At 46.4% G+C, this 13,306-nt stretch overlaps 1 protein-coding gene and 1 long non-coding RNA gene across 25 annotated transcripts in view; one reads left to right on the forward strand and one right to left on the reverse strand.

Annotated features, from left to right (window-relative positions):
* Window positions 1-13,306, forward strand: part of R3HDM2 (R3H domain containing 2) — a 170,251-nt gene that overhangs the window by 147,094 nt on the left and 9,851 nt on the right. For 23 of the 24 annotated variants that reach the window (XM_060412906.1, XM_060412911.1, XM_060412913.1 and 20 more), the window contains 9 exons: window positions 1,621-1,863; window positions 2,204-2,330; window positions 2,564-2,724; window positions 3,185-3,339; window positions 4,869-4,969; window positions 10,129-10,298; window positions 10,727-10,874; window positions 12,546-12,643; window positions 12,993-13,077. In XM_060412906.1, coding sequence (XP_060268889.1) covers window positions 1,621-1,863; window positions 2,204-2,330; window positions 2,564-2,724; window positions 3,185-3,339; window positions 4,869-4,969; window positions 10,129-10,298; window positions 10,727-10,874; window positions 12,546-12,643; window positions 12,993-13,077 — 1,288 coding nt within the window. Of the gene's footprint in view, window positions 1-1,620; window positions 1,864-2,203; window positions 2,331-2,563; window positions 2,725-3,184; window positions 3,340-4,868; window positions 4,970-7,154; window positions 7,251-10,128; window positions 10,299-10,726; window positions 10,875-12,545; window positions 12,644-12,925; window positions 13,078-13,306 lie in introns of all 24 variants that reach the window. The other variant, XM_042247041.2, reaches the window with a different exon arrangement.
* Window positions 1-13,306, reverse strand: part of LOC121819133 (uncharacterized) — a 36,715-nt gene that overhangs the window by 7,488 nt on the left and 15,921 nt on the right. The window contains exon 2 of the long non-coding RNA XR_006059355.2: window positions 227-337. This is a non-coding gene — a long non-coding RNA (uncharacterized LOC121819133). The remainder of the gene's footprint in view (window positions 1-226; window positions 338-13,306) is intronic.

Consider the following 13,306-nt stretch of genomic DNA (forward strand, 5'->3'; position numbering starts at 1 on the left):
CTGGGTCAGTCTGTGACAACCTTGCAAAGCAGTTATGCTTTTTAGAGGACCATTGTTAGGAACATATTTCTTCTTTAGGGGCTGGCACAGGCTGAACTATACTTCATTTCTAGTGAACTATATTTCATTTCACAGTACTCCAGGCTTCAAAGATGCCTAAAGGTAAGACAGAGAACAGTTACTCTGAGTTTCAGGAGAGGGGAACAAAATCAGATGTTGATCTAACCTGGGCTCCTCGTCCTCTCTGCCATGTGCCTTCTTCATCTCATCTGCTCCCAGGCCATGGTGGAGGAATGCAGTTTATTCTGTACTGTAGAGAATGATTCTCTATAATTCCCTTTAAAAATAAAAACACAGTTGCAGATTTCTCTAGTACCACTGGTAAAAGCTTCAAATGTTTCCCTGTTTTACATAAAAAAATACCCTCTTCTGTTGTATAGCATGTGCTGTTTAAATTGTTTGTACTCTGACAACAAATCCTTTATAAAGATCTGGTCTGTTTCATAGTTGGTGACTTCTATCATGGTTATAGGAGCCCTGACTTTTTTCAAATTTTGTGTTAATCACACCTGTCTGCTTTTTCACTGGAATCCCTTCTTTTCTCCCACCTCTTAGCTCCATACTGAAAAGTTCTAGAATATGAACCTCAAAATAGTAACTGAAATCCAGTCCTCTTGTCATCTGTTCCTTCCCACTAAGTTAGCAAAATAGCTAAGATCAGATCCCTGAAAGTTGAGTGAAACCACAGGAAAGTACTATCTTTTGTTTCTACTAGTTTTGTTTGTGTATGTGTATGTATATGTTGATTACTATCCATGGAGCAAAAGAGATGAGAAAGTTAACAGAGTAACCTATCACCATACAAGTGAGAGATGGAACACCCTCACCCTTGCTGCTTGGAGAAGAGGGCTGAGAGAGAAGGCAATTACAGATTAGTCAGTCAGTCTCTCTCCCCAGCTCAGCTGCTCACCCTGGCCTCCTTTCAGAGGTGAGAATTGGAAGTGGTTTCTGAAGGGCAGGAGAACACTAGGCAAGTGTCAGAGAACAGAGGTGGAAATGACTTCAAGAGGGAGTAAGGAGATAAGCAGCAGGAGCTGGGATCCCACCAGTCTTTCCAATGCATAGGCAGAGCTGGGGAGCCATGTGAACCTACCGATCAGCCACACAAGGTGTTATCTGGGTCCTTTATTATAAAAATGAGATTTATGACAACATATAGGCCCTTTGCATGATTGGAGGCATGAGGAAGACAGGATATGGAAAGACTTAAATAGTCCTGTTTTTTCTATATAGAGAAGTTGTGTCATTGCTCCTGTTTCCCCAGGACTAATTCTAATAAAGATCATAATCAGAGTGGCCATTGTTACCTCATATGTGGTAGGGACACTGGCTCTGGAGTTGGGCTTCAAACAGCTTTCAATTCATAGCAATTTGAAATACCACATGACAGAGGCTTAGGGCTAAAAAGTACCTCCCAGGGCACAGAGGTAGGAATATCCTCTGTGAAGGAAGGAAGGCGGTGGAGAGGGTTACTATTTCTGTCTGTCTGTCTGTGTTGAAGCCAAAGACCTGGGGCTTGATACGACCTCAGTCCTTGGGTCTCCCCCACTCTCTCAACAGGCAGATGATCTCAGCAACCCCTTTGGACAAATGAGCCTTAGTCGCCAAGGTTCTACTGAAGCAGCTGACCCATCCTCAGCTCTGTTCCAGCCCCCACTTATCTCCCAGCACGCTCAGCAGACTAGCTTCATCATGGCTTCTACAGGGCAGCCCCTCCCTACTTCCAACTATTCCACCTCGAGCCATGCACCACCTACTCAGCAAGTCCTGCCACCACAGGGCTACATGCAGCCCCCTCAACAGGTGAGTGGTTTGGGTTTCCAGTTTAAATCATGAATTCAATTTATCCAGTATTATAAACCTTTTTTCCTCTAGTTTAGACAGACCAGAGGAGATACCTGCCCGCTACCCGCCTCCGTTTCCCCACCTTTCTCTTGAGAGTTGTCTTTCTAGTCAGAAACATCTATCAAATAAGACAAGTCCTTCCTCTTCGGTTTCAAACTTGTACGCTAATGCTGCAATTGCAGACCCCAAATTTTTCTGTTTACAGACTTCCGGAATCAACTGTGATGTATTAGTAGCTGGGGGGTGTTGGGGCTGAATTTGAGGGGCCTGCTCGTACATCTGTCTCCTCTCACCGTAGATCCAGGTGTCTTACTATTCCCCTGGACAGTATCCCAGCTCCAGCCAGCAATACCGACCTCTGTCTCACCCGGTGGCCTACAGCCCCCAGCGTGGTCAGCAGCTGCCGCAGCCATCCCAGCAGCCTGGTAAGAGGCACTGCTGATGTAAGGAGGCAGCACGTAAGGGAAGGACAGCAACTGGGGAAGAATTACTTTCCCTCTTTAAAAAGCGGTGGGGAAGGGGAGTAGTGGCTGGAATGGTTAGGGTCCTAAAAAGGAACCTGTGTTCTCCAAAAAAGAAGGAAAATTACTAAGAGAGTGTGACCTCCTAAACATTGTTGAGGCTATACTGATGTCTTCTCTGCTTTGCCTGTCCCTAGGTTTACAGCCCATGATGCCTAACCAGCAGCAAGCGGCTTACCAAGGCATGATTGGGGTCCAGCAGCCACAGAACCAGGGCCTGCTCAGCAACCAGAGGAGCGGCATGGGGGGCCAGATGCAAGGCCTGGTGGTTCAGTACACTCCACTGCCTTCTTACCAAGTGGGTGCATTCTGAATGGGGAAACCACCCAGTCCTTGGGATGAGGAAAAGGAGGACAGTTCCCACGTCTGTCCTCGAGTCTGACCACTCGAACACTAAAACACTGTTCACTGTACCTCTAGCACTTTTAGGTTTTCTTCCTCTGAAAGAAGGTCAAAAGAGTCTGAGAAGAGTGTTCATTTAAATTCTTTGGTCTTTATACCATGCAAATGAGTGTATGCCCAGAAAAGTAGGATCTAGAGGAAATTAGGCTCCTTCCTGTACATCAGATGCCCAAAGGTGATGTTTGGAGGAGGGGAAATGGAGGTAGCACTAAGCGTTTCCTTTAGGTGAGGAGAGTAAGAGGATCTCTAAAGGTAGGGAAGGAGATTAGAGTGTCCCTGTCCAGTGATGACTAAGCTGTTTTTTGGATGACTTCATTGAGAGTAAAAGTGGTCATTCTCTTCTTGTCTTCACCCAGGTCCCAGTGGGTAATGACTCACAAAATGTGGTCCAGCCGCCTTTCCAGCAACCCATGCTGGTCCCTGCAAGCCAATCTGTGCAGGGGGCCCTCCCAGCAGGGGGTGTTCCAGTGTACTACAGCATGATCCCGCCAGCTCAGCAGAACGGTACAAGGTGAGGGCTCCCAGAGAGACGGGGTGCATCTCCTGCAGACCTTTAGCAACTGTTGCACCATGGTTTTTATTCCACTGGAAAAGAAAAGCAGGGGTAAAGATCCCAGGGGTAGGGACTTCTCTGGTGCTCCAGTGGCTAAGACTCTGTGCTCCCAACGCAGGGGGCCTGGGTTTGATCCCTGGTCAGGGAACTAGATCCACATGCCTTAACTAAGACTTGGTGCAGTCAAATAAATAAATGTTTATTTTTTAAAAAGATCAGGGGTACCCCAAATCAGTTAGAACATGAGGGAGTTTATTCTCCTTGTTAATTTGATATCTGCTTAAGAATTCGTTAGCAGGAAAAAATTCCTGCTTCAGAAACAGAGACTTTATAATTTCCCCCAGTTTTTGTTTTTCTGAACTATGAAATAGAGAATGCTTATTATTTTTTAAAAAAGCAGTTTGGTGTATACATATGTAAATTTTTCCATGTACCTCTATAGCCATGGATGAGTCTGAGGTGTTGTCTCTATATGTCTGTTTATATATCTTAGTATGTTGTTGTTTAGTTGCTAAGTCATGTCCAACTCTTTGCGACCCCGTGGACTGTAGCCTGCCCGGCTCCTCTGTCTGTGGAACTTCCCAGGCAAGAATACTGGAGTGGGTTGTCATTTCCTATTCCAGGGATCTTCCCTACCGAGGGATCGAACCTGCATTGATGGGTGGGTTCTTTAGCACTGAGCCACCAGAGAAGCTCGTATATCTTAGTATAATGATGTAATTTTAGAGATAGAAGTTTATCTTAGAAATATCTAGTCCACTCCCCTTGTTTTATTTTTTGCCCTTCTTCTATAAATGAGGAAATTCCAGCTAGGGATATTAAGAAACTTACTCAAAGTCATACAGCTAGTTAGTAGAAGCAGAGCTGGGATTAGAACTCAAGTCTGGGCCTACGTCAGTGTATTTCTGTGTCTCTCTCAGTGTACATATGTTTATTCCTGTCTTTTTTTTTTTAATGTGTCTTGAATTTTGTGAGGTTTCCCCCTGTTTTTCTTTAATTGATGATCTGTGTTTGCCATTAAGAAAATATCCTGAATCTCCTTAGTTGTTTTTTTTGCCCATCTCTCTCTAGCACTGTAGCCCTGTGTGTCTGTTTCTGGCACTCTCCTTGCGAAAGAGACACAGAGAGAGAGTGTGTGTATTTGTATGTGTGTGTGTGTGTGTGTGTGTGCATGCGTGCATGTGCGCATACACTCGCATGAGTTATGTATTTGGTGTTTCTACACTGTTGGGAAGAGCATGTGTCACTAACATTCCATCTGTAGCACTGATTAGCAGCTTCCTAATTGAAAGATGATCAAGTACAGATATATATAATTAACTTTGAACTGATGAGTGATTTTAGAAATTGCATGGCAAATTGGTCTGGGAATGGCTTGGAGCTGCCTTGGCTTCCCACAGGGGAGGCCCAGGAGGCAACAGCTGTCTGCCAGGAGCTGCGTTCTTCCCTCTACCGCTTTACCACTCCCCTCTTCTCCATCTCCCCAGCCCTTCTGTGGGGTTTCTGCAGCCTCCTGGCTCTGAGCAGTACCAGATGCCTCAGTCTCCCTCTCCCTGCAGTCCACCACAGATGCCACAGCAGTACTCAGGTAAGAGCACAAAGAATGGAGGGGTCTTGGGCACTGGTGAGAGCAAAACACTGCTGAAGGACTTGTGCTCTAGAACTGGGTAGGGCAGAGAAAGTTCAGGGATTGGCTCTGTCCCCAGCTGTGACTTCTTCGGGAGGAGAAACCAAAGTCCTGGAAACACCTGGCTGGTGTTTTCCAGAGGTGTTGAAATGAACTCCCTCAAGAGGGGAGGTGGTTTGCCTGATCCCTACCCCTGGGGAACCACATGTCGGTTGGGTTCCTTGTTTCCTTTCTCTCTCCTCCTTAGTTTCTCCCTCTCTGCTGAACCAGCCCTGCGACTGGATTACGACTCACATGCCTTTACAACATAAAGGGCGTATATCTCTGTCTCTTGCACTCATTCTTCCTGTAAATAGCTTTTCTTTTCTCTTGGGAGTGTGAGAGAGGCTGACAAAATGCTTTTAAAACTGTATCTTAGATTTGTTTAGCAATTTTTCATTTGTACTCACATACATTGTGTCCTTTTAATTCTCTCCACAGCTTTGTAAAGAGAAAATTTAAGACTCAAAGAGGGATAAATTTTGTGTAAGGTCACAATCCTAAAGCTTGAACTTGGGTCTTTTCACTTTCTGTAACCCCTGCTACAGCCTCGGACACATTTTCAACAGGTTTCTGTACTCTGTTCCTTTCCCTCCAGTGGAAGGAAAAAGGCCTTCTTTGGAGGGGCCGGTTATCCCAGGTGAATGCACTTAATGCTACACAGCTTGTCTGTCTTTGCCTAAAACCCCCCCATATACCAAGAACAACTGCTGTTTCCCTTTCACCCTACCCTGACATATCATTGCACTGCATTTAAATTGATTTCAAGGGTTCTGGAGGGGAGAGGGTTGTAAGGTAGCCTCCAGCCTTCCTCATTCCGCTCTACAGTGGGAATGTCAGAGTGCCCTCTTCTGGTGAGATAAAGTATTTTGCCAGTTTTTCATATTTTAGAAATGGGATATTTTTCACATAAGATTTTCTGTACTCTGTTATGGGTGCTGTGGAATAGATTCCAGAATCAATCTTGCTCACAAGACCTGATCAATTCTTAGCTTCAAGGATTAATAACTTCTGCCTTTATCCAGACCAACCATGGATCTCTTACAGGCTGAGGTTTTGAAATTCAACAACCCTTAAACTACCCTTATTATTGGGTCTCTCCAGCTGTATCTCCTGGTGTCCGCCAGGGGCAGCTGACCTTGAAATTCCCAATGGGGTATGGAAATGATAGAAACTAGCTCCAAGAACTGCTGTAGCCTGTGGTGGTGCTTGATACCGCAGGGCATTTTCTCTCCTATTTGTTAAGATAAGTGTGTGCGAGTGCATATGGGTATAGTTGTATGTGAATGTCTGTGTAAATCCTTAGTGGCATATCAGTGTATCTACTGGGTCTCTGCATTTATACCTCTTCATATACAATATACAAGGTCTTTGAATTAGAAACAAATCAAGTGAAAATAATTTTGCAGTACCTACTGTGGACCTAATGATAAGTAAACTGAAACAGCTATTGGTTCTGAAAGTTGGCACTAGAGATCTGGACTGGAATTGGAAGGGAGATAATCTAGGTTCTTCCCCAAATTAATAAAAATAGACAAAACCCTCTTCATCATCTCATTTCCTTGCTGCTTTAGAATTTTCTAGTATATTTCCTTTCTTTCTAGCCACCCTGATTGACCTAGGCTTCTGACTGACCCCTTGTACTTTTCCTAGATGTTGACCCTCTATTCCATCCACATCATCTAAGAGACCTATTCACCATATCATTGATCTTACAAATCTTCAATCCCAGGTCATGGGAATCTTAAGAGGAAGTGGAAGAAAAGGAAAAGTGCTTCTTTTGCCTTCCTTTCCAGTTTGCCCTTTACTGGAAAGCTAGAAGGCCAGCATTCCCCAGAAGGGCTGCTGTGTCACCTCCAGAGGACAGTCACCCGCCCTTCTCCCATGTAGCAGCATGGTCACTTTTCCAAAAATAAAGGCAGGGATTAGGGTTGACTGTTCCTGGAGCAACTGTTCTGGTTTATTAATACATTTTTGTAGTTGCCCAGTTTACCCCCAGGCCTGAACCTTAATTCCTTCACTATGATTTTAGATATAACCATAACTCTAGGAAATAGTTTTCTCCCCACTAAAATAATGACTTGCAGGTCCTTTGAGGTTTCTGCAGGCTTGTCTTGGGAAGATGCACATGGACATGAAATGGCAGTGAAACCTATGCACAGACTCTCAACTCACAGTGACACAGCAGCGTGGCCAGAGCGAGGTACATACAGAAATAGCTTCCTACATACTTACTGGCTCATTTTGTAGCTGAGGGCTTTCCAAAGCGGAGATAACTCTTTCTCTCCCCAGTTCCTGAAGATAACCCTCTCCCCCACCAAAAAAAGGGAAAAAGATGAAGATACTGTAGGATTATAGCCTGTAATTTGGAAAAGATGCCTGAGGGATTTTATTTCTCTGGACATTCCTTTCCATAGATTTCACTCCAGATGGTAAAGAAGAAGCCTTATCAGTTTTCTACCTCAGTGATTTAAAAAACAACAACAACAACAACTACTAAACAAAAACCAATTCTGCCAGACATAAATGTCATCTGTTTGTATTTATGGGGTTTGCTCTGCCCAATCGACCTTTCTGCCCAGGTTTAACGATGCCACTTAAAAAGCCATTCACACGTCCCCTCTCTTTTCAGAGCTTTCAAGATGAAATTGATTTCCTTATTCAATTCCCTTCTCCCACTTCCTACTCTAACCCAGGCTCCTTCCCCCAGCCTGATAATATGAAAGGCCTGTCACTGGGCAGTGCCGTGGGGGGTTTTGTTTTGGGAGATTTGGACAGTTTTTTGCCATGTGCATTAAGAAGTGGCCACAGTTCAGCTGCTAATGGATGCCACCTGCTTCTGGCTTGAGGATGAGAAGCATAAAAATCAGCTCATCAGCAGAGTAGTGCTCTCTGTCCTCGGCTGAGTGAAGGAACAACGCTCCGGGCTAGCGGGGGAGGACTCAGTGTGGGGAGGAGCTCAGGAATGAAGCTGCGACTGAGAACTCTGCCTTTGTTTTTGTTAGGATCAGAGAAAATAATATGAGGACTTTGTTCTCTTTCCCGCTCCACTTTAGACCCCTAATAGCTCCTTATGGCTACATGTTGGCATTATAAAGAGCATCAACTGCCTTGCTTGTGCCCATACCCCACACATTCAGACATCCTCTACCCTTTCCTGGCCCAGGGCATTAGGCTTAGGTTGTATGTTGCCTTCCAGAAACGCTGTGGATTTGATTATTTTTGCGTTGGCCCCCTCAGCAGTGAGGTATTTGAAGAAGGTCAGTTGCAGTTTTTTGGCCTAAGGACACTGGTGCCGGTGGGGCTCCTAGGATGGGAGATACAGGGCCCAGAGCAGCTGAAGTAAAGAGGGAGTTGTTAAAGGCATGACGCTTCACCACTGCGCACTTCCCCTGCAGCCCTTCCACAAGCTGTGTTGGTGAAGACCCTGCCCCCTCTGGCAGGGGAAGGGAAGATGGGAGCCTGTTGTTGGGAGTGTTTGTGCTCTCTGATTAGATGAACCCTAGAGGGTGGGGGAGGGGCACAAATTGGGGAGTAGGATACAACAGATGCTGTGTCTCCTGAGCTGTTCTTAGACCTCCCCCCACTTCTTTCCTTTCCTTTGACCGATGCTACCTGAGAAAAGCAATCATGCTCACTTCCCAGCATGACTGGTGCCCAGGGCAGAGGCTGCAGCATTTCCTGTCACAGGAAGCAGTGTGATGCTGGCGGCAGTGGCAGCCCCAGGGCGCTGAGCCACGAAGCAGCACTGCCGCAGGTTTCGATCTAGCGACCCCCAGCCCCGTGTCTGCCACCACACACACACGTGAACTTGGCCTGTCCGTCCACAGGAATACAGGCTGTGGGCCAAGAGCAGACCCTCACGCTAGACAATCCCGTGGGGAGGCGGAGCTCCTGCCCGGCTCTCCCCGCAGGAACTGTCCCTCAGACTGCTTCTCCCTGACCCCTTACCTTGTTTTTCACCGTGAGGAAGATTCAGGACTTGGTATTCCTCCTCAGTGAGCCCTTTCCTTCCCCCAGCCTGTGAGAGGGTAAACCTACATCCATGGTTGCTTAGACTAAAGCCCCACGGCTGCATCCTGTCAGTGAAACCTTCCGAGGGTCTCACCCTCCCCCTCCATCCCTGCTGTCGCTGCTTTAACTCATAGCCATTGTGTTCTGTTTCAGTAGACTTCTAACTAGTCTTCCAGTTACAGTCTCCCCCTCCCTTCGGCCATCTTACATTTGGCCACTGGGGTTAGCTCTCTGAAGCACAAGTCCTATTTCCAACACCTCTGGGTTACAACCCTTACCTGAATGTGCTTCGAATTCTTGACACCAGCTCTTTGTTTAATGTCCAACTCTCTAATAGACTGCTCATCCCATTGGGGTAGAGACCAGTTTTTTGTTGTTGTATACCCAGTGCCTGGCATAGGAACTGGTAAATGTTCCATAAATGTTTATTGAATAAATGAAGAGATGTATCTCATCCCCTAGTGCTTCCCCTACATAGCTCCTGGGCCTTCCTTAGCACCTTGAATTATTTGTCATTTCCTGAATGTGACATATATCTCTATGCCATTCCCTCTACTTGAAGTGTTCCAACTCACCCTATCCTTGCCCAGGAATTAATGTCCTGGATCTGGTTTAGTGAAGCTGTGCACATTTATCTCCTCTTGACCAACCAGAGATCACTGACTTATCTGCAGCCATTACCAGAAAAGCCGGCACGTGCCTGCAGCCCTGGCCTAGGCTCCAAACTGGGGCCTGTACCACGCCCAGACGCTTGAGCAATCTGATCTGGACATTTGGTAATACCTAACTATGACAGAATGGAGTAGTTTTCGGCCAAGCCTATCAAAGTACCCCTCAACCAGGGGAAGGCCAGGAGAGCATTGGCATCTTCCCCTCAAATTTCCACTGGTTTGAGGAGAGAGAGTCAGAGACCAAATCAGCAACTGTCTCAGATTCCTGGCAGGACACAGTTTAAGTGACCCTGAAGCCGTAGGTGGATTTGCTTACTGGCTTTCCCACTCAGGGTTAGCTGACAGGCTAAAATGTAGTTTGAATTCCCAACCAACTGCTTTTTCCCTGCCACTCAGGAGTGTCACCTTCTGGACCGGGTGTGGTGGTCATGCAGCTGAATGTCCCTAATGGACCCCAGCCTCCCCAGAACCCGCCCATGGTCCAGTGGAGTCACTGTAAATATTACAGCATGGACCAGCGGGGTCAGAAGCCTGGAGACCTGTACAGTCCTGAGAGTAGCCCCCAGGTGAGTCCTGCAGCCCAGCTTTATCTTGGCAGGGAGGTGACCAGAGTCTTTTCAGGAAGCAATCTTTACCATTGACCATGCAGCCTCTCTTACTTGTGCACTCTTTTACCCTGGACACTTTTCAGAAGAAACACAGGAAAGAGAGGAGGGAGCATCTTCTTTCAAGGAACCTAAGACCTAAGGTGGCAGATAGGACGCATGTTTAAAAACGCTAAGGGAATACGTAAAACAGGTTGTCAGGAAGTGAATATTAAAATAATACCAACTAATTAGGCACCCCGGGGGCCAGTGTGAAGGAGCACTCTGACTTTGACAGAGTTCAGCAAGAGAAGCTTCCTGAGAGAGGTAACTTTCAAGCCGAGTCATAGGAGCAATCCAGAGGGCAGAGTCTGGTGGATATGTGATGTGTACTCCGCTCTCTCCCACAGGCCAGCACACAGATGAGCAGCAGCCCTGTCACATCTCCTACTCAATCTCCAGCACCCTCTCCTGTCACCAGCCTCAGCAGCGTCTGCACAGGGCTCAGTCCCCTTCCTGTCCTCACACAGTTCCCCCGGCCTGGAGGTCCTGCACAGGGTAAGGGTTCAGTGAGGTGGGCTGCTGTCAGCTGTCAAATTCACCCGTTGCATCCCATTCCCAAGTGGGGAGATCAGGAAGGGAGCAGTAGACAGAGAATCACTGTGGCTGGCCCTCCCGTTCGTGGAAGCCAGCTCTTCCTTTAATGTCCCTGCTTGGGCCAAAGACACACCCCTCTTTAGTGCTGCCCATAGTTACCTTAACTCTAGATCTCCTTTACGTATTTAGTATTTCCTTTCAAGTCCCCAAAGACTGTGAGCCAGGGAAAAGAAGTTCCCTGAACTTTCTAATGAACAGCAAAGAGTTTAACCTATCAGTACTGAGTCTGAGGCCTGGGAATATGGGGTGTGTCAGAAACAGTATGGTTTTAGAAAAGGGAATGCTGGATTTGAGTGAAAAGACGTGGGTTCACCCCCAACTTACTGTGACAGACAGAAGCTTAGAACAGCTGCTCGTTGCTGTCTTTTCCCTGGTAGACACCAAAAGAGGGCTCAGCTGTGACTGTTGCAGGCAAGGAGGGAACGTCCTGGCACTTCTGCTGTTCTTTTGATCAGAATCACAAGTTATAGGAGTCTGTTGAGATGCCACCCAGCTTGTGGGAGTCCTGCTCCCTGCACCTGGGCAGGTGGGGGACATGGCCCCTTCCTCCAGCCTGGGGTGGGTGAACCAAAGAACCTAGTCCCAAGCCACCGAGCCCCAGATGACCACGTCCCTCCCATGATCAGGAAACCAGAGGTCACCTTCCCACAGAAACTTTATTTTTCACAAATCTCAAGTGCAGAATATAGATGGCCATTTTAAAAAGCACAGTCAAATTTTTAACCAAGAATTTACAGGAATTAGAGTTTTATAGCTTAAAAACATACCGCCAATATTTTCAGAAATAACTCAATTTCTTAAAAAGTAAAAAAAAAAAAAAAAAAGACTTGAGTTCAAATTCTAGTTCTACCACTAACTAGTTTGTGAAGCTGAGTATGTTACCATGTTACTTAAACTTAGAACCAGACCTCAGTTTCCTAATATATAAAATGAGGTTAATCACATGTAAAATGGAAGTAATCTTATCTGCTTTCTGCCTTGGCTATCAAAAGCAGTATAAAAATAAGATGAGAATATGGTTTAAAACTTCAGAGTGCTCTGAAATACAGTATTTATCACCAATAATAGGTAACACATAGGTGCTATATCTTATAATCATTTAACTGCACCAGTGCTGATGAGGGAAGAACATACCCAACATCCCCTCTTCAGTAACAGAGACAGAATTTGAATATAGTCTGACTACAGGTCTCTCTTGTCTACTACACTGTATTGCCTCTCATCTAAGTCAGAAACTTGAGCCTTGGGTTTAGGGTGAGAAGCAACTACATGAGAAATAAAAGACAGTTATAAGGGTCTGTAGGTTTCCTCCAGGGCCTTTTGTCTTCAATGAACAGAGCCCTTCTTCAAAGATGAGGGAACCTAATAACCCCTTTTGTCCAAGATACAACTGAGAACCAACGGGGTTAGAAAGAAAGACAACACTTAATCAGTGACATGGGCACTCCTATCAAAGAAACAATAGGAATAGTATGCATTGTTGCAGTCCCATCTCCAAAGCCCCATGAAGTCTCACAGAAGTCATACCAAATAGCTCAAACTCCCAGAAAACCACCTGTGCTTCCTCCCTAGGTGATGGTCGCTACTCCCTCTTGGGCCAGCCGTTACAGTACAATCTGTCCATCTGCCCTCCCCTGCTCCATGGCCAGTCAGCTTACTCGGTGCACCAGGTAAGGGGGTCTCCCATCAGCCTCAGGGCCACTGGAATCTCCTTCTCATCCAGGCCCCTGCTTCTGAGCCATCACCTCAGCCAGCTGGGTGGACAAGGGAGACAACCCAGAGAGCATGGACGCAGTGGGAGGAGCCTTCCCCACTCCCGTGCTCATTCTTCTCACCCCTTCCCAGTGCCAATCGGGAGGGGCTCTTTATTTCTCACTGGCCACTCTCTGGCCGGTCTGACTGCCTGGTAGGGTGGGATCCTCAGGGTCGCATACTGTTCCTTAATCTCTCAGACAGACTGGGATGCAAGGCAGTCAATATTGTTTACCTGGAATGAGAGTTATCTTTCAAATGTTGAAGGGACAGAGCGGATTGAAGCATGGAAACCGGAGCAAGAGACAAGCACTCAAATCTGCCTCCACTGACCTGGGGACAACAGACGTTGGTGAGTGATAGGATGCTGAATCCCCACAAGAAGAGCTTAACCCTCTAGCTCTGCATTACCAGTCCAGGATGGTGAGAAAGGCCAGCTTAGGGTCAGCGGGGAGTCAAAAGAGGACCTTTTTGTATTCAAGAGCAAGGAGAAGTTGTGTCTCAGTCCTCCTTACCAAGCCATTCCAGGTCTTGGGGAAGATGAGGGTAAAAATTGGGAATAACACAATGATGAAGTTTGT

Source organism: Ovis aries, chromosome 3 (assembly GCF_016772045.2).
Source record: "Ovis aries strain OAR_USU_Benz2616 breed Rambouillet chromosome 3, ARS-UI_Ramb_v3.0, whole genome shotgun sequence".
In the NCBI taxonomy this organism is placed as follows: Eukaryota; Metazoa; Chordata; class Mammalia; order Artiodactyla; family Bovidae; genus Ovis; species Ovis aries.